The 25215-nt window shown below is 41.9% G+C and overlaps 1 protein-coding gene across 1 annotated transcript; it reads left to right on the plus strand.

Annotated features, from left to right (window-relative positions):
• Positions 1–2790: 2790 nt before the first annotated feature.
• On the plus strand, positions 2791–19902 carry tes (testin LIM domain protein). Its single transcript, XM_011472879.3, has 7 exons — positions 2791–2932; positions 11214–11299; positions 13103–13547; positions 15119–15658; positions 17897–18112; positions 18191–18349; positions 19004–19902. The coding sequence occupies exons 1-7, from the start codon at positions 2906–2908 to the stop codon at positions 19193–19195; spliced, it is 1665 nt and encodes a 554-aa protein (XP_011471181.1). The 5' UTR covers positions 2791–2905; the 3' UTR covers positions 19196–19902.
• Positions 19903–25215: the final 5313 nt, after the last annotated feature.

Here is a 25215-nt window from a genome sequence, read left to right on the forward strand (position 1 = left end):
ATGTGCTTAGTAAACTATATGTTGCATTTTCAAACTGAATCATAGTTTTCCTTTTATGATTTTATTATTTGTCCAAAAGTCCGAAAGAGGTCCGCGGAAGGCGGAAATGCTGCTACGTAGTCCTCAAAACGTCTACGTTTGGTAGTTTCAACATTGTATAATGTAAATGCAAAAATCGGATACGGGTCACTTTTAAAAGAGGATGTAAGCGGGTCGTCAAAAAAATCAGATATAGTCAGAAAATCGGAAATGGGCATCAAGACCTGCAGTGTAAATGCAGCCAAAGTTTGCCTGGCCTGGATTAACTCGCCTGGATCCTGACTACTCTGTCTGTCTGTCCTCTGATGAACTTATGCCTGTTATTGACTCCTGTCAAACCTCAATTTAGCTTTGTGGGCTTTTAGCTGAGCTAATAAACCTGCTGCATTTGGAACCAGCCGACTGCCTGTTCTTGTGGCAAATGTAGTCTACCACCTAGCCTGTTAGTCCATTAGCCAGACACATGCAGACAACATATATCTATATATACATTTTTTTTTAAATATCTACTTTTTCTGGCATATTTTTCAGTGTTATAGAGGTATGGAGTGCTGTTGCTGACCTTTAATATAAGTACTGTAAATAAAAGTGCCCAAAAAATATTTAATTTGCAAGTACAAAGCTCAAGTGTCAGAGGAGAAATGACACCGGTTATTTTTTTTTATATCTATTGCACACAAGAAACCAGTTTTTTGTTTTTTCCTGTGATATCCCTTCAGGGGCTGTGTGGTTTTACATTAGTGTCATTTTTTCTGAGCATTTTTCTATGTTTTCATAAAATTAAATGTTGCTACAGCAGATATGCTAAGTCCATGGGTTAGAACAGAATTTCTTCCTGGAAGTACTGGCTAAAGAAAGGACAGGTCAGATTTTCCATCCATGGGATAGGCTGCTGATAAAACTGTGTGCACTCACATAGATGACACTCTGTTTGATAAGAGACACGAGCTGCTGGGTGTGATTGTGTCATTTCCTTTAAAAGGATCAGCTGCAGTTCTGACAGGAAGCTGGCTTTTTTTCTGTTACTGTGACAAATCTGCTGCAGTTGGACAACAATTCCAGACGAATCCACAATCAGCACCTTTGACATAATGACGAAAACAACAAAACGATGTTTTTTGAAAACAAAAACCATTGAAATAACCACAGTAATAAATGTACAGAACCAGGTTGCAACCAGCAAAATGCTGTCATGTCCTCTGTTTGCTTAGTGACTAAACTCTATTCAAGAGTTCTAGCCCCAATTTATCAAGGAGAAAGAGATCACACTCATGAATGTGTCAAGCTGGAGAAAAAGATACGGTCTGCTTAGAAGTTAGCTTTCAAAGTAACATTAAAAAGGAAAACAAATAAAAGGCAGTTCTATTCAGTGTAACAGCATTGCAACAACAATCTATTTCCTTTACCAGCGTATTCCTGTGCAGGATCAGGGGGTTGCTGGAGCCCATCCCAGCCCTCTAAACACTTCATTACTCCAATGGACCTGTTTGTGGACTGTGGGAGGAAGCTGGACTGCCTGGAGAAAGCCCACACATGCAGGAGGAGAACACGCTAACTCCACAAAAGAACCCAGATTTGAACCAGGACCTTCATTGTGCCCAACAATGTATTCACACAATAACAATTTCTGGTTTTGAACAAATTATTTATCTTATAAATAATTCATATCAATGAACTTGCTCAACACAGATGTCCTACTCCGGGGGTCTGCAGCCTGAGACTCATAATCCCCATTTTATCCTTCCATTGTGGCTCTTTACCTTTAGAGGAAAATGCTATAAATGTACATAGATAATGTGTTTGTGGTTTTGGTTAATTTCTTCGAAATTGTCATGCATTTTGATATTTTTAACACGTCAGATAACTGAGGAAAATGATGTGCATGTCCATGCACATAAGCTCATATTCTGATCTTCTGCTAGCAGTGTCTAGCTGCTGTTCACAGGCAAAGCTCTGTTGTTATTTAATGGCAGCATAGATTTTAAACTTCTACAACAATGTTGACGTGTAGATAATTGATAGTAGATGGAAAAAAAGACTGACTGCAGGCAAAAGTCATATTGATAGAAAATGTCATGTTTGACATGGCTTTCTGGAATATCTGAACTTTAAATCTGAATCTGTAAATCTGCTACAGTAGATCTTTGTCTAATTTGATACAGGATGTATTTGATTTAAAAATAAATCCACTATGCTGGTTTCAAAAGTAAAATAAATTAAAACATGCTATCACTGTAGTTGTTTATCTGTTTACACTCTCGTGACAAAACGGGGATCAGTATCAGAGCTATACAGTACAGTTCTTATCCAGATTCCAGCTCAGACCAGGAAAACAAAGACGTTCATGGGTCTATTTGTCTGAGGGATGCATCAGAATGGAGCAGAGCACGAAGCTTGTGGGCCGCCCAGCGTATTCTTCTGTCACATACGATATTTTTCAAAGGTTTTTTCTTTTACATTTGAGTAAATATTCAAAAACTACCAGAACATGTTAAAAACAGAGAAAACCCAATTTTCTTAGGAATGGGTCTTTAACAGGTGTATTTTTCCACTTTGCAGCTCTTGGTTTTAGTCAGTGAGAACGTGGCTGAAACGGTTCTTTTAACGTTAAAGGTTGCAGATCCCTGTACTCAACCTTAACTTTTCTTTCTAACATGTTGTGTTTGCTTGTTCTGCCTGCATCAGCACACCAGGTGGGTATTTTATTTTGAAGGGCTGAAGGAGGGAGGCTGTTTTATTTTGTAACTTGACAAACGTGGAGGAGTCGGGACCTCCGGCAGGAACTCAGGAGCTTTTTCTGTCTTTCTTTTTTGTCTGTCCGTGGCGGGGTTCGGGACGGCTCGGAGGAACTGTGACAGACGCAGAGATGGACATCGAGAAGGAAGTGAAGAAGGTGAGTTTAGCCTTTAGCGCTCACATCCGGTTTGAGGGACGAAGGGGGTTCCCGGCGTGGGGCAGGTGCCCACGCACGGAGAGCCGCGCGACGCGAGCAGCCACCGTCCTTTCCGGGTCACATGTGAACTCGGAGTTTGTCAAAGTGAAGACGTAAACGCAGAAGAGCTTTTAACCGACATTCCGTCGGTTTATCCGCCTGAGCCTCGCGGCTTCTTCCCGCTTCTTTCTCCACTTCCAGTTTCAGCAGAAGCAGCTGGGAGCCGCCCCAGCTGAGGGGGTCGAGGGGGTCATGCTGCATCAAAGCAGGGGTTTAGTGTTTACAGCTGTGTGTTTTCCTGATCCGGTCCAGTCTGGGTGCAGTTCTGGCTCATGAACCAGCTGCAGGCACTTTCCTCTGAGGTTCTTGGCCTGTACAGACCTGCAGGGATCAGCCTGCGGTGGGAGTGTGATAATGAGGGGAAACTGGGCTTTGCACCCAGCACAGGCAGTAATGGAACAATACATGAAAAGGAGGATAGCACGTGCTGTCATTGTTGTTTTGGTAAATATCCTGAGTGGAGAGCAGCTGGTTAGCTCAGACTCCCATCTGCGTCATGTGTTCCTCAGTCAGCTGGCAGCCAGATGTTTTGACCTTCTCACACAAAGAAAGCCTAGTCTGCTTTATGTGCTTCTTTGTGTTTGAGTTTAAAATCCCACTGTGATGAAAAGAGTGTGTTTGGTGTTTTTATTGTGTTCTTGTAGCATTGTGTTCCTCATGTTAGAAGACATATTTGAAGAAAATTATAGTAAAAAATAGCATTTCTGAGTATTTTTTTATTCAAACCATTGTGAATCGGGAGCAGATGGAAAAAAAAAGCCATTTGAAAAAGCTTGTAGTTGTGACATAAAAACTACAAAAGCAGGCCTTAAGCTTCCTGCTCTGCTCCATTCTGATCATCCACTGTCAGACAAATAGATCCATGAACGTTTTTGTTTTCCTGGTCTGAGCTGGAATCTGGATCTAAACTGGACGGCTGGATGGTTGCTATACTGCTCAGCATTTTTGTTGCACTGCTAATGTTAGGTTGGGGCTGTAAGCTAGTGGAAGGATGACGGGAAGTGGCAGCCCGCCCACACCTCAGAGGTGAATTTCTACTACCACTCTGCAGAAACTATGTCCTAGAAAACAACAGGTTTTAAGATTTTGGCTAAAAACAGCAAAATCATAATTAGAAGATCACAGAAGCTACAGAGGTTTGTGCTACACTCTGACTCATCGATGACTCATTGAACCAGAGTCACCTCTGTGTCTTGACCTCCTGCTTTTGGACTGCATCTCCCTGCTGTGCCTGATGGAAGTCATAACTGATGGTAAAACTGTGAAGAAGTTTCTATTTAAAGCAGAAAGTTCTTTTCACCAAATTGAGGTTGTCAGAATAAGAACTCATTCCTCAGCGCCTGAATGAGAAGAGACGCAAACCCCAGACAATCTGTCAGCAGAGCAGAAATTGGAGCCTAGAGTTAATGCTGAACAGATGTGCAGTAGCATCAAATTAAAGGTGTTTTTAGTTTGATAGCATATAATGAATGGCCCTATGGTCAAAGGACGGGACGTCCCGAGTTTCTGAAAATGAAGGGGTCGTATGGGGTTGAGGGGCAGGGACAAACACTCCTTCAAACAAACTTAAAAAAACTGTGACAGAAACAGTTTTCCTCTTTGTCTTTTGCAAGTAGACGTCTAGAACTTGCTGCAGTCATAGTTTATTTTGCATCTTGCACTACATGTCGTGGAACAACAATGACATAAAGTGTCTGAAAAAGAGATGCAGGAGAGGAGATAAGACAATAAAATTACTAACAACTCAGGAAATATTTAAAAAAAAGACTCATAATCTCAGACAGCTCAGTAAACGGCCAAGAACACTTTGCTAAAATTAAAAGTAAATAAAGGTAACCCCAACTTTCTTTTTAAAACTATTGATTTTTTTGAACAAACAGAATTCAATAAGTCCTTCATGCCATCATCTAAATGCTGCATGTGCAGGAGTTAAATCTATCCTATAATGAGATCCAGTCTTTCCTCTGCCTTTCAGCAGATCACCAGCATTGTTCTCACCGAGGAAACACTGGGGAGTGTTGTCCTGGTTGATGTGAAGATGCTTAGTCGAGTTTTATCCCAAGTAAACGCCACAACCTGTCTTTCACAATCTTAAAGCATTTCATGGATTCTTTGGCTGCATTTACACTGCAGGTCTTGATGCCCATTTCCGATTTTCTGACTAAATCTGATTTTTTTGACGACCCGCTTACATCCTCTTTTAAAAGTGACCCGTATCCGATTTTTGCATTTACACTTTACAATGCTGAAACTATTAAACGCAGTCATTCTGTGGACTACGTAGCAGCATTTCCGCATTCCGCGGTCCTCCTTCTGACTTTTGTGACTGCGGTTGTCATGGAGGCAACCTTGGGCGCTCCAGAGGGGAGAGGAAAAAGGAGGGCTGCTCGGCTCTCTCTGAGTTTTGAATGAGGAAGTGTTTGCAGACGTTGTGCTGTACGAACAGTTTGATCCAAGTGCTGAACCTTTCCTGCGCGATGACTTCTCTTTTACCGACCGTGGTCAGAAACGCACGGAAGATTTTCTCCAGGGCCAAAGGCAGATTCTCCTTCGGGGTTTCATTTTCCTGCTCTGAACCCTCAGCCTCCAGAGTGGGTTAAGAAAGACTCCAAAACTTTTGGGGGAAACACCTTCTTAATTTACGGTTCTCCGACACTCCCCCGCTCCGCGGTCACACCCCCTCTCCTCTTCTCACACACACACACACACGCACGCACACACACACACACACACACACAGCACGCGAGGTCGCCATCATACACGCCCACACTCCGCAAAGATATAACCGGCTTCTAGCCTGTTCCATAGCAACGGTGTCCCGCTTGATTAGTTACCGTTTGCGTCCCGACCGGGACCGGACCAGAAATAACAGCGGTTCCCGACCACGGTCTGAAGCCTGAGGCTGAAAGGTAACACGTTGAGGGCAAAATCAGCGCACAAAAGCACCTTAATAAGTCATGTGATCTCAGTTGGTGGTGTCCTGAGTTGATGTCACTGACGTACGACTCGCATTTACTGGTGAATATCCGATTTGTCTGCTTACATGGCACATGCAAATGCACTTATCCGATTCGTTTCAGATTTATTTCCACATATGAGTGAGGCCTGTATCCGATCTGAGAAAATTCGAATCCATGCGCTTTTGTCCTGCTTACACGCTCACCTGTCATATCCGATCTGTGCCACATGAGAGGAAAAAATCGGAATTGGGTCACTTGAACCATGCAGTGTGAATGCGGCCTTTGAGTCAGAGCTTGTAAGTCTAGTTAACTTTATTAGACAGACTGAGGTGTCCAGCGGGCCTCTCAAGAATTGTTCTGAAGAGTTTTACTCCTTTCTCTCAGATCGACACATTTATGGATATATGCTCCTCAAGAACCCATAGAATCATGTGTGGACTTCCCCAACAATCCATTTTAGGCCTGATACCTTTTTAATTGTTACCTTCTGGGGAGGTAATCAGAAGACAAGTAGTTGACTTTCAAAGCTACGCTGATGACACACAGCTTTACATCGGGGTGACTTCTGCTGACCTAGAACCTATTAATGTTCTTTTACACTACATTTTATACATGAAGTCATGAATAGTAGAGAACGTCTTACAGCGCAACCAGGACAGATGATTTTACCAAAGCTTCAGAGTTTTAAACCTTCTCTCTGAGTAAGACATAAAATGTATCCCACCTTTTAAAAATGTAGTTAACAGTATGGCCAAAGTCCGCTCGTTCTTCTCTCTTGCCAGCACAGAGGTGCTGTTTCATGCGCTTACTTTTAGTAGGTTAGATTGTTGTAATGCCCTGCTCACTGGTTTACCCAGAGAAACTGTTTCAAATGTATAATTGTTACAGAACTCAGTGGTATGAATTCTGACGGGAACCAGGGGGCGGGAACACATTACACCGATTCCCTGTGTGTTTAGGGTTGACTTTAACTTTTGCTAAAGTTAATGTCCCATTATCTGTCACATACGTAGGTGTGTGAAATTTGCCCTCCACATTTGTCCCATCCCCTGGGGAGGCGGTGAGCTGCAGACACGCACACCGCTTGGGATCCATTTGGTGATTTAAACCCCCAATCCAACCCCCTAATGTTGAGTGTCAGGCATTGGGTCACATTTTTTAGAGTCTTTGGTATGACTTGGCCTGGATTTGAACTCACGACCTTCCAGCCACAGGGCGGACACTCTACCACAAGGCCACTGTGCTGGTTTTGTAGTGGTTTATAAATGTAATGGTCTTACCTTAATGATCTTTTAAACCCAGAGAACCTGAGGGCCGCATAGACTGTAGAGATTTTTAAGAAGAGACCCACCTTTTTATTACAGCTTTTTGACAATCTCACCTTTTATTTTGTATTACTATTTATTATATGTATTTAAATACATTTTATGTACCCAATTTGAACTTCCTTCTGTCCCGTTGGATCAGGGGTCGGGAACCTATGGCTCGCGAGCCATATATGGCTCTTTTGATGGTCACATGTGGCTCGCAGACAAATCTTTAATTATACTTTTTTTTTTATCATTAGTCCAGTCCTTCTCGGGCGCGATGCGATGCTAGAGGCGCGCAGTAGTAGCGGTGCTTAGAGAGAGAAATCTGCGCCAGCGCTATCAGTTTACAATTATCTATTATTTCACAGAGTTTGTACCAGCTGGAAACTTGTGAATTGACGTGCCTAAAACTGCGTGCTCCCGTCTCTGAGAAAGAGCGCGCAGATGCGGGGACGGGATGTGTGAGGAAGAAAGCAGGGGGTGGGGCTGAGGGGTTGTGGGGACAGGCAGCAGGTGAATCGCGCAGGGATTGTAAAAACGTAAAACCCGCTTCCCGTCACTCACTGCGGCGTGTGAGTGTGTGTTTGGCTCCCCGTCTGCATGTGAGCAGTCTTTGTCACATCTACAGAACATTCAGACCTACGATGACGTTTAAAGTCTCAACGCCTGAACGAAGCAGAAACTCACCACGGATCAACCAGACTAGACCATCAGCAAAACTACCACGAGAAATACTCATCATTTATTAGCAACAGAATAACAATGTTATTAAAAAGAATCCACAGACTTATTGTACTTTAAAAATGTTGAAATTAAATCAAATGCACACATTCACTTGTATATTTAGTTTTAAACAAATTGTCGCGGACTGAGTTGGATGGCTGTTGGGCCGCGTTAAAAGTTCTGGAGTTCATTGAACGCGTCAAGCAGAGATCTGATTGGCTCTCAGTTCTGTCGCTCAGCCTGTTGTTAGGTAGTTTGGACCAATGGGGTTCAGCTATGGGCCGAATAAGGGAAATGGGAGGGCTGCAGCGGGAGCAGGGGAATATAAAGTTGGGAGACGCGCTCTCGTGTCGTCTCGGCGGGAGAGATTCAGGAGTTGCTGAATTAATTGAACGGCGTTTGTTGCGGTCTGCAGTAATCGGAATAAAGAACTTTAAAAGAGGTTAAGTCTCCGTGCCTCAGTGTGGGGAAGGGACACTACATTATTGTATGGCTCTTTCGAAATTACATTTCAAAATATGTGGCATTTGTGGCTCTCTTGGCCAAAAAGGTTCCCGACCCCTGCGTTGGATCATTTGTGCCAAGGTTTACCGGCTGTCTGTGGTTGTTGCCGTGGGGCTCACCCTTGCTGGGACGGCTGGGGTCCATCATTGCAGCCTCACTGCTGTGGTGTAGACCCCCATTGCTGGTGTAGACCCCCGTTGCTGGTGTAGACCCCCGTTGCTGTTCCTGCAGGTGTTATTAGTGAAATGGAATTCTGTGGAGACAAATGACACATCATTTGTTCAAAGACAATCTTTGTCATACAATTGTAAATAGAGACATGACGTCATCCTGGAGCCGTTCAGTCTTGTTCTCTTCCACGTTTCTCAAAAGAGGATCATCTTTGGAGACTCAGCTTGTGCTGGGAGAACCACTGATGCTGTAAGGGGGCGTGGTCTACATTCCTCAGCTGGACTGTTGACAGCCTCCTGGAATCCCACGATGCTTTAGGGCATATTGAAAGGGCTTATTGACCATATATCGTCCCAGTCATGAAGTTCTCCATTGATGGTTAAAAAGAAGGCAGATGTTGAGGATAAAAGGATATGAAAGGAAGAAAAGTTCTAATCCTTTTTGAAGAACTGGTTCAGAAATCAGAAATATTCTCTGTTAGAAGTACAAACATTCAAACCTGATGAGAGGAAAAGTTCCTTTTATATGAAAAGCAGTTCAGAAAAGCCTGTGTGTGTAAATGAAGTGTAATTTTTTTTTTTTTATGATCAATACAGTTTTGATAGACAAAGATTTCACTGTGATTTCACTCTGATGACAATTGTGTTTTGGAACATGTTCTTGGAATATTTTATTAATGATGGAGGACATATAATAAATAAAATTAAGCTTAAAATGTGGCTTCTGAGTAGTTCTTTACTCAAATTTGTACAAATCAGGAGCAGACAAAAAAATGTTAGAAAATGGCTCTGTGCCAACGATCCCGCCTACAACCAGGAGGTGAGTTTCTAATGAACTCCTGTTGCTCTGCAGAAACTATGTCCTAGAAAAAAACAGGTTGTTTGATTTTTGCTAAAAACTGAATCATCATTATTAAAAGACAGCTGGGAACGATTTTTACAACAAATCAAAAGATGATGGGAGAGGGACTTAAAGGCTCAAATGAAGATGCAGTCGAATTACACAAGGCCTTTACAGATAGAAAAGTGTGTGTTTGCTTGTTAGCGACAGACTGAATAAAAATGTCTGCTGTTTCCAGTTCATATTCTGTACACATGTTCCTGTATATTATTACAGCCACTTTATTGTGGCTCTGGTCTTGTCTGGTGTGGTAGATCTACACCTTGGGTCTTGTCTGGTGTGGTAGATCTACACCTTGGATCTTGTCTGGTGTGGTAGATCTACACCTTGGATCTTGTCTGGTGTGGTAGATCTACACCTTGGGTCTTGTCTGGTGTGGTAGATCTACACCTTGGATCTTGTCTGGTGTGGTAGATCTGAGCCTCTATGGCTCTGGTGCTCAGGGCTTGTTGCTGAGCTGCCAGGATGAGTGCTTCAGTGCTGTCCTGTAGGCCAGCCCTTTCAAGCCATTGATAGGACTTCTTGATATCAGCCACTTCAGTTATGGTCCGGTGGTACATCCCATGCAGGGGTTTGTCCTCCCATGAGGATCTGTCCTCCAGCACTGTATCCTCTGCCTTCCATTGCCTGAGACATTCACTGAGCACACTGTCAGTTGTCAGTTGTCAGTTTCATAACTATATCGATCGATCGATATAGTTTTAGATAGGCCTGCACAATATACCTCAAATGTATCGTTATCGCAAGATCAAGCTGTGCAATATGCATATCGCAAAACACAGCAAAAATTGCAATAAATGGTTACCTTAAATGTGCTAAAACAATCTTATGGCAGCTTAAATTATTAAACGAATCGAGATGGAGCCCTTTTACGTTAGATGTTCCCTCCTATGTCAACGAGGGTCATTTGGAGTTCAATTCTTAAACTGTTGCAATAAAATGGGAATGATGTTTTTTGGTTGTTTTGCTATTTGTTTATATAACGCAAATGATATCGTTATGGCAATATTAATCCCTCATATCGCATATCGCAAGTTTTCTTCATATCGTGCAGCCCTAGTTATAGATAGATAGATAGATAGATAGATAGATAGATAGATAGATAGATAGATAGATAGATAGATAGATAGATAGAGAGGTATATATAGAGAGAAGGAGATATATAGATATATAGATCTATATCTATATATAGATATAGATATATAGATATAATTACAATTATGATCCTTACCTTTCAGTCAGTGAAAATCACTTCTGTGATTTTTTTTTTTTTTTTATTTTGCCAGTGAAAAACCGTCTGGAGATTTGAGGACGGTCAACCTTTAATCAATAGACTGCAGGTTTGGTTCCTGCCTTGCCTGCTGGCAGTGTCTTCCTAAATAAAGTGTGCTTTAGCAAGACACTGAACACCACTTTGCTCCTGATGTTTCTAGATTGCTGTCAGTGTTAGGCAGCAGAGCCACCATCAGTGTGTGAATGTGTGTGTGCATGGGTGAATGGGACTGTAAAGCGCGTCGGGCCTTAAAGCAAGGACTATTCACCACTGACATCTTAGGAAGTTTAGTTTAGAAATCCATCATTGATGCTGTGGTCTTCTGCATGTATCTCCCACAGATGTCCCTTGGCCACGAGTTTGGAGCGGGAGCCGCTTGTTTGAAATGCAAGGACAAGTGTGAGGGCTTCGAGCTGCATTTCTGGAGGTTTGTTCCTTTCTGTTCCAGTTAGCTCACAATTTTCACTCATTCCAAGCGGAAATGAAGCGTTTGTTTCAACAGCTGTCAAAGAAGTAAATCTATGACTGATTATATCACCACATAATGACAAAACTGTTTTTCCTGTCAACACATACATATGTTTAGTTGTTCAGCAGAGGAAGAACACATTTTTTTCACATTTTATCACACAGGAGAGTTGAAATCCCCCAGAATTCAACGGCACTTACCGGAGGGAGGCATGGTTTCTTTTGGTTTTGTCTCCCTAAACATTTAGTCAAGACGATCGCTGCCACGCCTTCAGTAATGCCAAACGAGTTGGAGTGTCCTCTGGCTTCTTTTTTTTATAACACTTCAATAGGCAGAAATCTTAGCAATGCAAGGACAACGTACTGAAATGGCTGCGCCTTTTGGACACAGAGCCTGAAAATGATCTTCAAAATGTGCGTGGCTACATGTGAACGTAGTAGTTTAGTACGCGGAAGCAGAGAGCGAGTGGTGCGAGTGTAGCTTAAGGCTTTAAGAAAGATATTCAAGTGTTGGCTGGGTGGATTTCACAGTTAAGAGACTGTGACCACAGTGGTTTTGTGGTCTTCAGGAAAACTAGCCACCGTTTGTCAGCACTAGCACAGCAGGAACATTAGGAAATGCTGAGAAGATCAGAAAAATGAGGCGTTAAAATGCTGCTGCCAGCTCCGTTCAGGCAGAAACATCTTAGCCGTTTCTTTTTGTTGCAACTTAGAACATTGAATTGAATGAAAGCACACACTTGAATTTCGGGCCGGGTCGGGTTCTGACTTGGGCTCGGGTTTAAGATCTTACCTCTAGTTGTCGTCCACAGCTCATGTTGTTCACTAGAGACTCTGTCTGTCTGTCTGTCCCGTCTTTATTCAGTTGAAGGGAAAGCAGTTTTTTCCTGTGGATTTCTCAGGCTAAGCTTGTGCTTTTGGTGATAAATCAGTCAATAGTTTGAAAATAATTGCGAATGTACGTCTATTTTCTAGCATGCCTGTAAATCTAACGGCATAAAATCAGTTGGAGTGTAGGAGTGGCACATGGGAAAGCAGCGTTTGAGTCCCAGGGGGTGCAATGAGCTTCACCCAATGTGGATTCTTGGGCCAAGGCCCTTCATGCTACTGCTTCACTATATAGGAGAACCAAGTCTGTCTGGTTTACCCTGTGGCGGTCCCCAGCCTGGAGAAAATACAGCGTTGTGTCAGGAAGGGCGTCCGGCGTGAAAATCTCTGCCAAACCACCTGTGTGAAACCAGGAGAAGCTGGCGAGCCCTGAAGGGATATGCTGAAAAGTAAAGGAGAAGATTTGTGATCTAACGGCATGTTGAGACTGCAGCCAGGAAAGCGTCAAATGTAAATCTAAGGGGTCTGTGTTGAGGCATGTTAAAGCTGCTGCTGCAGCCCAGGTTTAGTGAGGATTCTACTCAATGACTCTACTTTTTGGAGCTTGCATCACATTTACTTGAGTAAAAAAGGCAAGAAAGCCAATTTAAACATTTTCTGTAAACACCTAAATCCTTTGCCTCTGAACAGAAACTAGACACTGCTGTTCAGCAGAAGATCAGAAAATGTGCTCTGAGCTTATTCCAGTGGTAACCCACTCTGACAGTAGTTTTCTTCTGGCTGTCCTGACTTTTTAATGCTTAACAGTATTATTGACAGTAGCTCTGCTCCTTAGTGTCTTTAATCTCATGGCGGCTCCCTGTCTGTCATTGTAAAGACCAACATGTCAATGCTGCCACTCTCTCTCTCTCTCTGTCTGTCTTTCTTCGTGCAGAAAAATTTGCCGAAACTGCAAATGTGGCCTCACAGAGCACGACGTGCACATGAACACGGAGGAGAACAAGAAGGTCGGCAAGCTTTTCGAGGACACAAAGTTCACGGGCCTCATTGCCAAGCTGAAGACGGACGGCATCCCCGGGCACCAGGGCAGCATGGTGACCATCACTTTGCCCAGCCCCGCCACTGCTTACAGGCTCTCCCCCACCGCCGCCTCGGACCCAGTCAGACCGGCGTCCTCCGCTGGAGCGCCTGTGGGTTCCTCACCCATCAGTGGTCAGGTTCGGCCTCAGCCCGCTCCTGTCAGCGTCACACCGGTCAAGGCTGACAAAGTACCGCTGACTGCAAGTGTCACAAAAGCCAACGTCGAGCCCGTCCCCCAAGACGCTCCGATGAAGTCTGTCACCTATGAGTGGGCACCACCGGTTCCCAACAAATATCTGGTAGGAGTTCAGATTAGTAAAAAGTACAAAAACCTTTGCTTTGTTTGATAACAGCTTATTGGAACCTGAAAGACAATCTGATCTAGTTTTTTAGGAGGAACTAGGACAGTGGACAAAAAACTGATGACATCACAGCCGGAGAAACCATCAGAAATGAATCGCACAAAAACCTATAGGGCTCAAAAAGTATCAAACATGCACTAACAAAACCAAAACATAACACGGGAAGCAAAGTAATTTTAAAATAAATATGGGACGGCCACAGAAACTTGGGTTTGGAGGACATTTTCTGGCAAAGTGTGAAATTTCTTGATTTTCACATTTTCCCACATTATAGAAAAAAAAACTTTAGTTCAAGCGATCTTCACAAAAAATCATTCACACACTGCCAGATTAAGTCTATTACCACAACCAAAGTTTTGTTGACCTTTGACCTTGGGAAGAGGCCGCCATCTAGAATTTTTTTTTTTTTAACACTCTTTAGTATCAGCTCTAAATTTAACCTCCTCCTATGGATTTCTCTCTCTCTATCGCCTCCTGACTCTTTGAGCATCAATGGGAAGCTCCTTGGAAAGAAATGCTGGTTTTAAAGTTTGAAGAATTTGAATGGTGTCAGTGTGACGAGTTCACAAAAGTGGCATTTCTCTGCTGCTTGCATATTTTTTGCCTTAATATTATGAAAACGTAACACATGAATCGTTGGCTCAAGCTAAACGAAACGATGTATCATTCGATATAAACCTATTAGAATTGTGGGCGTGGTTTAAAAAAAACGTTCCTTTTGCCAAGGAAATCCTAAAATTAACTTTTGCAGATTATTCTAGAAAATAGTTGTTTTGGAGATAAAACCAACAGAAAGGCCCCCACAGTGAGGGTGAGTAGCGCCTGTGGCCCATACAATGATTCTGGAGGCTTTAATTTGGGTTTATTATTAGCTAACATGAAGAGCCATGAAGAACATGAGGTTTTTGTTATCATCATGACAGGAAGTTCACATTGACTCAGCCGTTTAGCCATAAAGCGGATGCATTATTCATACACCTTTGGTGAAGTGCAGGTTTGAACTGATCTGGAAGGGGAGCACTGTTAAAGTTTTTCTGTCTTCAGACATAAACTTTTACTTTATCCTAGTTTGAAGCTCGTTTTTGCCACTTAAAGGGTTGAAGAAGGAGGCTGGCTGCACAGCTCATCTGCAAGCAGCTCAGTGCACGTAGAGCATTAGATGCATAAATGTCTGCACACATTTTAGGGAAAGCTCCCTTCAGCAAAAGTGTTTATTACTTTTGAGAATGATTTATAAAACTTAGCAAAGAGTTTATTCTAAAAGGGACTTTTTAAAAACACTTAATATTAAAACTATTTTTTTATACTAGCTAACAGCTGCTGCTGCTTCACTTGTTTGGTCTATAACTATATCTGAAAGATTCATGTTTGGATTTTCTTCATGCTTAAGACATCACAGTTTACCCTTACTGTGTTATGATTGGTCCCTTTTTCCTCCTCTTCTCTGTCCTTCACACATTCTCTTATTCCTTTAGAGCTGAAATCACATCGTTCTTTTACTCCTTCAGGCCGTACGTTACATCCAGCTGCTCCCCCCTGAGAAGCGTCCTGTGGCCGGCACTGAAGGCGCCGTCTATCGCCGGCAGCAGATGGCGTGTCAGCTGCCTGAGCATGACCAGGACCCATCCAAGTGCCACGAGCTAAGCCCTGCAGAGGTGAAGAAGATGCAGCAATACGTCCGCAAGTACAAACAGGAGGCCCTTGGGGTTGGAGATGTCCTGCTGCCTGCAGAGATGGCTCACGTCCAGGCAGGAAGACAGGGTGGAGATATGGCCGGGGCTGGAGGTAAGCCTGGCTCGGGTGTTGGGCTTGGTGCCAATGCTGGAGGTGAGGTTGGTGAATCTGGACCTGGAATTGTGAATGCTGGAGTTGGTTCCGGCTCTGACTTTGGAAGTGTTGGAGCTGGAAGCAGAAGTGGAGGAGCTGGAGCTGGACCAGCGTCAGGACCTAAAGCAGGCCAGTCTGCCGGCTGTGGACCCACCGGAGGAGCCATGGGTACCACTGCCACTGCTGGAGCCATGAACAGCGGACAAGAGCTCAAGAACTTTGTAAGAACTTTACCTCATCTCTAAAAAATATTCTTGGGACTATCGGGCACATTGGCGCATTGTCAATGAATGGTCTATTTTTTAACTTGTTATATGCAGAAGACACACCAAACTCTTAATAATACATTCACATCGCTCTCTGCAACGCCACCACTTCCAATGAAAGGTCTATGTAAAGGCGCGTTTTAGCTTCTGCGTTCAACGCTCTCACCTTTATAGCTACGCAGGTTTTTAAGACCATTGTCAGGCTCTACATAGAACGCACCTCAAACTTTGACCAATCAGGGACTCTGATACAGTAGAGACATATGGATGGCGTCCCTTTTAATTCACGGAAGGGCCAACCATTTGAAAATTCATCGGTGAGGAGAAATTAATAATTGCAGTTTATGTTTGGCTGGAATTCTATGACACCAAGTCTTCCAAAGATCAGAATAGAGCCATGAAAGAAAAAGCCTGGTGCGAGATTCACCAGATTTTCACCGCTTTGACATTTCCCACCAAGCCTCTTCCAACTGTAGGTGGTGGACATGTGCTAGTGTGGGGTAGTGGACCACTGAACACTAAATGCTAAACGTGCGTTTTTGAACCCGTTTCACATGCCTGGGAGTGAACGTAGCATCAGGTACATTAATGAGACAAAAGAGTCAGAGATAGGTCTGTCTGTCAGTCTTTATTAACTGTGTTCACAGCAACTCTAGAACTTGTTTGTAACACGCTACACCTTAGACATGATAGAAAGGTTAGCCGTGTTGGCATATTTACCTGTAACTCCCAACCTTTCCAACAGGTACAAAAAAAAACAGACTGATATCACTAAAACAAACATTTCTTTGACTACACCCACTCCAAACCTTGGTAGTAACTTGCAGAAAAACACACAATGTGACACAGCTACACATTAGCCACATTAGCGTATTCACACTAACACCCAAAGTTGTTTGGAACAACAGGCAGAGTAGAGTGCCTTGTTTTTCCGTAAAATTGCTTTGACATTAGAAAACGCAAAAAGATTTAATCCATACATTAAAAAAATCAAGATTATAAAGCAGAGTGTCAGTTTTTAAAAAAAATCATGGCTTATAAATATAAACGCACCTTAAAGTGCATAAAGTATGGTATACAAAAGGGATGTAACGGTACGCTAAAATTTAAGTTCTGTTCGGGTCAGGATTTCATAGGGCTCAGTTCGGTACATTTTCAATATTTTTTTGGTACAAAAAGGCAGAAGAAATGTTCTTGCAAAATGCATTTATTGCTTTTATATAACAATAAATACAGTTGACCTATGTAGGTGATCTGCTATATAAAACAATACAACTATTGGCTGTCAGGAACCAAAAACTTTGGATACTTAACACTGGCCTGAAAAAAAAACATTTTAACTTGCACATTTTTTTTGCTTGTAGACCTGATTAATACAGTTGAGTGATTTTAGGTGCGTTAGCAGATGTGTTTCTGTGGCATATGCTATCTTCATGTAACAATGTCGTGTAACACACAGAATTCGACTTGTCCAATTTTCTTCCCCTTCAGGCAGACAACAAATCCAGTGTTCCCACACAGTAGGGAGATGGGGGGGGGTCCTTAAGTTCTGTCCTCACATCTGCATTAGCCATGCTGATACTAATAACATGCTCACTGTCACCTCCATCACCTAATAGCTGTTGAACCTGAACTGCGATGACGTTTCTGACCTTGGTCCGAAAATGCAGGGGAGATCTTCTCCGGGGCCAAAGGCGGATCTTCCTTCTGGGTTTGCTTCCCCGTTCAGACCCTCAGAGCCTCCAGAGCGGGTTGATAAAAGAACCAGTCTCCTTTCTTTTGGAGGAAACCGTTTTTATTACCGTTCCGTCGAACTGAGCAACACCCTCTTGCGGTGCCCCCCTTCCTGCAAACGCGCGGGCAGCGGCTTCAGCACAGACAACATGGCGTCTCGGTGGAAACTCACGGTTAACATTAGTTTCGCCTCGGCGCAAAGTTAATGCCTTTGGGGGGGAGGGAACCCCCCTCCTCCCCAAAAAAACCCCCGAAACATTACAAAAGTGAACTGAACCGAAATTGCTGTACCGAAACGGTTCCGTACAAATACGTGTACCGCTACACCCCTAGTAGACAATAACCAAACTAGAATTTCATGGACAACAAGCATCAAAACATGCAGACCAAGTCCAAACAGGAACAGTTCCTTTGAAAAGCTGAATTCTGCAGTCATCTTGTCCCGTATGTCCTTCCCAGTCATGCCATCATTGCAAGCAGCCCATGCAGCAGGGCGAGCCGGCCGTCTACGCCGAGCGGGCCGGCTACGACAAACTGTGGCACCCCGCATGCTTTGTGTGCTGTACCTGCCACGAACTGCTTGTGGACATGATCTACTTCTGGAAGAAAGGCAACATGTACTGTGGACGCCATTATGGAGACAGCGAGAAGCCCCGCTGTGCCGGCTGTGATGAGGTAATGGCTTTACCTCCTCTTGAATGTCTCTGCACAGTGGATGACATGAGGAAACATTCTTGTACCCGCTTTTCCCAGCTGATCTTCAGTAATGAGTACACCCAAGCGGAGGGACAGAACTGGCACCTGAAGCATTTCTGCTGCTTTGACTGTGACTGCATCTTGGCTGGAGAAACGTATGTGATGGAAAATGACAAACCCATCTGCAGGCCCTGCTACATGAAGAACTACGCTGTGGTGAGTCGCTTTCTCTGATTGGAGAACAAGCTGTTCTCAAGATCATACATTTGTCTTCTCTCTGCGTATTTTATTTATTCATTTTTTGGTTTGTTGTCTAGTATTTTGTATGCAGTAAATGAATAAAGGAAAACACATTGATAAAGACTTGTTCAGATAATGTAAGGGGGGTTAGGGTATTGCTCTTTGACACATGACAACTTTTCAATCAAATATGCGATCAACAGGAATCAACAGATTCTGATGCGATGAAAAGCAGCTTTTCAGATTGGCTTTCTGCCGATTCAGAGCAAATTACGCCACACATTCCTAACAAAGTCTTGAATAACGGCGTAATGCTGTTTTTCTCTGCGATGGAATTGGAATTACATTAATTGTTTCAATGGTTAAAGAGTTTTGGGATATTCTAAAGAACGTCAAAGGGTTAAGGAAAAGACTCCATGAAAGATGTTTCTAGAATGTTTTTTGTGTTTTTTCCGTCTTAGTCTTTAGTAAAGTCAAAAACCTTCATACCTACTCTCATAAACATCAACACTTCTTTTAAATTCCACTTTCTGATTTTATGAACATGTTCATGTCAATTTAAATGTCTCTGACAGAGTCCAGTATAAACATGGATCTGATCTGACCTGATCCTGTCGTTCCTCTGCACAGAAATGCTCATCCTGCCAGAATGCAGTGGACCCTGAAGCTCAGAGAGTTTCTTACGATGCTCTCCACTGGCACGCAGAACCGCGGTGCTTCAAGTGCTCTGGCTGCAGCAAGAGTCTGATCGGCCAGCGCTTCATGGTGGTGCAGAGTTTTGTCTTCTGCTCTGTGGAATGCAAGAAGAAAATCCTGAACTAGAGCTCCAGACCGTCCAGAAAAACCAGACCAGAAGATGGTTTTCACTGTATGAGACCTACACTGAGGAAGAGGTTCTACTGCTATTGGGGTTTAAGGGGCGTCCTCCTTCTTTGTTGCATCATTTGTGTAATTTTTGGTTCAACCTGTGTCTGTTTAGTGGAGTTTTGGGAAATTCTCACCAGAATCGCCTCCTGTTTATTTTTTAGGAACGTCTTTATGACACAGACACTGGAGGAGTATCCATCAGGGTTCGCTCCAATCACAAAACCACCACCTGATTTTTTTATATGGAATTTATGATGAGGTCTTTAAATTGAGGAACTTTTCATATGGAAAACTAGTTAACCAGTTGGATCTTTTCTGCACTGATTGTGGGACCAGGTGTAAAAACCTGCTTCATTGTTCACCGGATGTTTCCTGCTGTAGTGGATAGTTTCTCCGCTGCTCAATGCGCTACTGATCTGAGGTTTAGTCCTTCAAGTTTCTTAAAGAACATATGACTGAAAACGTAGATGCTTTATGAACAAAAGCTTCCAGGTCATGAATAGTACAAAAAAGGCAGACATGTAAATGGCTTTTCAAATGTTTGTAACTCAACCAATTCCTTGTATTCGTTCAGTGGAACGTTCCAGATAAGCAGAGAAGTCTAATGGAACTCACCTTTGACTTTTTGTCTCCATGGGAATAAAGAAAACTCTGCAAACTAAGATGGAAGCCTCATGACTCTTCTGTTCATGCCTTTTGTTTTGTGTTTTGGATTTTAAGAAAAGAGTAAAAAAGATAACTACAAATTATTAGCAGTTTGCACCTGCTTTAGCACAGTTCTAAGATATTTTGGCACTGGGAAAAAACAGGTTTAAAGTTACATCCCATTTCCATGAGTATTATATTATATGAATCAAATATTGTATTATGAATAAAAAATTCCAGTAAATATGTCATAGCAGTGAAATGAGAATGTTCATCATTGTTGAAAGTTGCCTTATATGTTCAGCTCTCCCGTCCAGCTCCCAGATTTTGTTTAAAAATGTCTAAATAAAGTTTCTAGGAGAGAGAGGCTTTTTAGTGATGGAGCTGATATTCCTAAAAGATGTGATGCTTACACTCCGAGAATACTTGACATAAATCCAGGGCAGACTAGTATTATTATGACAGACTATCCATTAAAACCATGTGAACTTCAGAGCCATATGCCTCGACGTTGGATTCAATTCAAAATGTGATTTTAAACTTTGTAGACCTGGAGCTGACTCGTACAACAGCACAGACAGTTATGCCTTAGTCACAACTGCCCTTCCGGGTGGATACTGGCTGTCTGCAGGTGAAAATGGTCAAACCTGTATGGGGCACCCAGGTGGCCTACACGAAATGTATGTTTTTTTCATTTTCAACCCCCTAAACCTGCACACATCACAAGGGGCCCGTTAGTGCTGTTCAACTGATAAGAGTGCTCTCTTTGCTTGCAGCCTGACTGTTAGACATAAGGAAATTAGACAGAGTGCAGTTTGTGTGGGTATCTACAGATGTCCAATGAGCACTTAAATATCACACGCACACCCCTTGGGTGCAGCATTTGTTCACCGTCTTTAAGGAGCCAGTACTCGCAAGTACATAGTAGCTTACTAACAACTGCAGTGTTGCGTAAGGACATGCAACACCCATATGTTATAAGTTTGTCTAACTTACATTATCTTTAAAAATACTTCACAATACACTTACCACACACACATTAATGGTATGTTCCATTTTCATGACATTGAGATGGCTTGTTAGAACACCTCAAAGGTATGGAAGCATTTGTGTAGCATAATTAAAAATAAAAGTCAAAACCAGAAATGCTTTTTCATTTTCAAAACGAAGCTGCATTTTTTGACTCAAAGTGAAAATGAAAAAGCCATCCTCCAGAATGCTTTTTCATTTTCTATTCTGTCACTAATTAAAATGATAAAGAAAATGGTATTTGACATTTCATTTTTAAAAAGTTCTCTTGTAAATGTGTAGCAAAAATCATTTAGAAATGTCTAATTTGACAATTAAAATGGATTAACAGAAATGCTTTTTCATTTTCAAAATGTAACTGCATCAAATTACTCAAAATTAAAATTAAAATTCAATACTTCAAAATGCTTTTTCATTTCTACTTAAAACCGCTTATTCTGTGTCATAATTAAAACAAAAATGCAGAGAGGGGATTGTATTTTCATTTTAACATCCACCCTGCGAACATTGTCCCATAATTCAATTCCACTTAGCATTTCCAGAGGGGAGGCGGGGCGATGACGTCATTTCCATCTCTGTATGTCCAGCTGCTAACAGACACATGCTAGCAGCAGTGCAGCTTTGTGTTAGCGGCAGAGGAGACTGCTTTGTGATGGTTGTGAACTCCTTATGATTGTACACAGCATCTCAGGACTACGTAGCAGCATTTCCGCCTTATGAAGTCCTCCTTCGGACACACCGCACTTCCCCCCGGACTAGCTTTGTCTTCGGACCGGCAGCCGGATCAGCGAAGGCGGACACCATTGGAATATGTGTTTGCAGTGGTGTCCAGACAAAATAAAGGCTGATGTGAAGGAAGGCGGAAATGCTGCTACGTAGTCCTAACATTCTGTGTACAATCATCAGAAGTTCACAACCATTACAAAGCCCTCTGTTAATCTATTTTAATTTTCAAATTTGACATTTCTAAATGAATTTTGCTACACACTTACCAGAGAACTTTTTGAAAATGAAATGTCAAATAAAATTTTCTTATCATTTTAATTAGTGACAGAATAAGTGGTGTTGAAGAAGAAAATAAAAAAGCATTTTGGTGGATTGCTTTTTCATTTTAATTTTGATTCAAAAAATGCAGCTTCAATTTGAAAATGAAAAAGCATTTCTGGTTTTGACATTTATTTTTAATTATGCTACACAAATGCTTCCGTACAAAGGGAGTGCATGACACATGCAACCGTACAGGTCAACCTCTGCCCCCATCCGGATGCATGTGACTAAGGCTTTACCATGTCATCTGTGAAGCTTTCTGTTCTAGGAAAACACAAGTAATCTGTAGACTGTCCATGTAAAAACTGTAACCCCTTAGTTTTAGATGAAAGACATATTGTTTGGAAATAACTGCAGTGAATACCACATTTGAGCTACACATTGTACAGAGTTTAGCCTTTTGAAAGTGGTAGAGGAATTTGTTGATATTTTCAGCATGTCTGAGGAAGACTTTTGATAGATAGTCCTGTCTTTGACAAAGAACATGCTACACTTGAATTCACCAACTCCAGCAAGACTCATCCATTCATTCATTCATCTTCTGCCGTTTTATGCCTTTCAGGGTCACGGGGCTGCTGGAGCCTATCCCGAAGGCAGGGTACACCCTGGACAGTTTGCCAGTCTGTCGCAGGGCACAAAACTGGTCCTTTATACTTTATCCCTGATGGAGAAGGCCACCAGGTGGCACTGTTGGGCTGGGAATGGACATGCAGCAGAGACCTGCTGTCTTGGACAGTCAATGGCATGAATGCATAGAATGGTTTTATCATCAAACATAAGATGAGTGTGAGCTGATCTCAAACTGATTCTTTTGAAGTCGCTAAATAAGTCTTATAGAAATTCCAGCCTTTTTTTAGTATCTCAGGCCAGCATGTTAGACTTGTTTCTTGTATAAACCAGAAGATTGAGCTCATCGGCTCTGCAGAGACCTGATAGTGAGTCATATTTTCTTAACCAGGTCTATTTGACAAAGGAGGGTAATGAACCACAGAGAACAGAGGTTGAATCTCAAAGCGATAGCTGATTTGCCTTTTATTTGTTTACTTTTCATTCCTTGTTGGGTGTATTGCGTTCAGTATTCAGCTTGTCTAAACATAGTTAGATATAGACCCAGATTAAAAAACCTTCATCCAAAGTGGCAGGGAAGGCTCACAACTATACTATACAAACTATACTATACTTGTTGTTGTATTTATTCAGGGAAGAGTCAACTTATTTCCTACACTGCCATAGAAGTAAACCCTTCTTGAAAAAACTGATAAGGTAATACATAAGATGATGATGATGATTGATGATGATTTTATTTATTTAAGCTCTGCTACAAATATCACCAGATTTTTCAGGTTACAAAAGAAGAGCTGTACTTCTCTAACAGGATGTGCTCAAACTCTTCAGCTCCGTTCACACACATGGGATGAGTGTGTTTCGCATTTGGTGTTCACACTGTGCAAACAGGGAGGGGCTTCCTTTTCTTTTCCTTACTGTTATGTACACTTACTGTTCGCTAGCACATGTCCCAACCTATAGTTGGAAGAGGTTTGATGTGAAATGTCAACTCAATCCAATGCTTGCAAATCTTTCTTTAGGTTTTTCTTTCACAGCTCTGTTCCAATGTATGAAAGTCTTGGTGTCATAGAATTCCAGCCAGCGCAAACTTTCGAAACACGTTTTGTATGTACAGCTCGAATACAGTTATAGAAACGTGCATACCAATGCGTGAACATGAGAGTTTTGAAGGTGGAAGTCTGAAACACACATATAAATAGACTTTTCACTGTTTGAACCTGCATAGCTAAAAGTGGTAGGAACTCAGCTTTACAGCAACAACATGCAAACTGTAGTCTTTATAAATACATGGAAGACTCATGGAAAGAGAAGGGAAACTGCTAATTGAAAATATGAACCCCTCATGCAATTGTTATAAATAGAAAATAAAGCATGGGTTTTGAAAACAGGCTGCACTTACGTTGAGTAGTATAGTTTTTTACATATTAGTCAAAATAAAACATGTCCCTCCTTTAAATAATGTCTAGTGGTCAATTGAGGAATTGCGACATTTGTTACCACTGAGTTGGCTTGAAAATCAGGAATGGAATCTGAATCACATGTGATTGAGTCTTTGGATAGAAACAATGAATTTAAACTTCAGCTCTACTCCGTGTCTTTCTAAAGCTGCTATTCGATGTCATGAAGAGTTTATTTATCAAAGTCGGTTTCATATTGACCTCGAACATCCAGGTTACTGTTTGCATTTCATGATAAGAAAGCGGTTAATGGTTATGTCTTGCAGCTGGCAATGTTTGTTTCAGTTGGGGAGTGCACATTTTTTAGATATGACTTGTGCTCACTGTGCTTAACAGCTCTGTTTAAGTGAGTGTGTTAAATATGTGCTGGTGTCATGGTGTTTCCCAGCACTATGTCCCAGCCATCTGCTCAGTCAAATAATATATAATAAAAGTAAAATTAATAAAATTTTACTTTATGGTTTACACAATATTTCTTGGTTGTACTTTTACTATTAGTATAATTTCTTTGTGTTACATTTATGAAGTCCAAAATATATTCCATGCTAAATAATTTCTGTAAAAAGATTTGTTCTTTTGTTTATTTTGTTTATTTATGTTAAAATCTTATTTATATATATATATTTATTGACATTTTAATGCATGAGGATTTCTTTGGCAATGAGATGTTTTCCGGGTCTTTAACTGACATCATTGTGGTAGTGAGGCCCAAACAAAGACAATAAAGGTCCATCCATCCAGTTTCAGAACCTGCTGAATACCTTTTTGGGGTCACAGGGTTGCTGGAGCCTATCCCTGAACAGGTCACCAAGAGGTTGCAGGGCCACAATAAAGTTTATTTACTTTAAATATTTATATACTTCTAGTTTATTATTGAAACCAGATGCAGTTAAAAATACACAATGTAGGATATAAAATGTAGTGTAGTGTGTAGTTAAAGTAAGGGTTAATGGCCGACAAAGTGTGCGTTATTACTTTTTAACACACGGCGTGGAAGCCTGCTTCCGCGAAGTGCTTTAAAAAGTAATAACGCACACTTCAAAGGCCATTAACCCGCTTATACCATGGTCACTTACAAAAGCAATACATAATAACCAGTTTTAAGCCCTTCATTTTTGTTTTTTTTCTGATTCCACCGCGCCGCACCATCGTGCCAGTCAAGATTCGGCAATATATATATATGCTGATCTTTCCGATGGGTTGACTAAAGCATCAGTTCAGAGAGAAAGT

This window comes from Oryzias latipes, chromosome 6 (genome assembly GCF_002234675.1).
Source record: "Oryzias latipes chromosome 6, ASM223467v1".
Classification (NCBI taxonomy): domain Eukaryota; kingdom Metazoa; phylum Chordata; class Actinopteri; order Beloniformes; family Adrianichthyidae; genus Oryzias; species Oryzias latipes.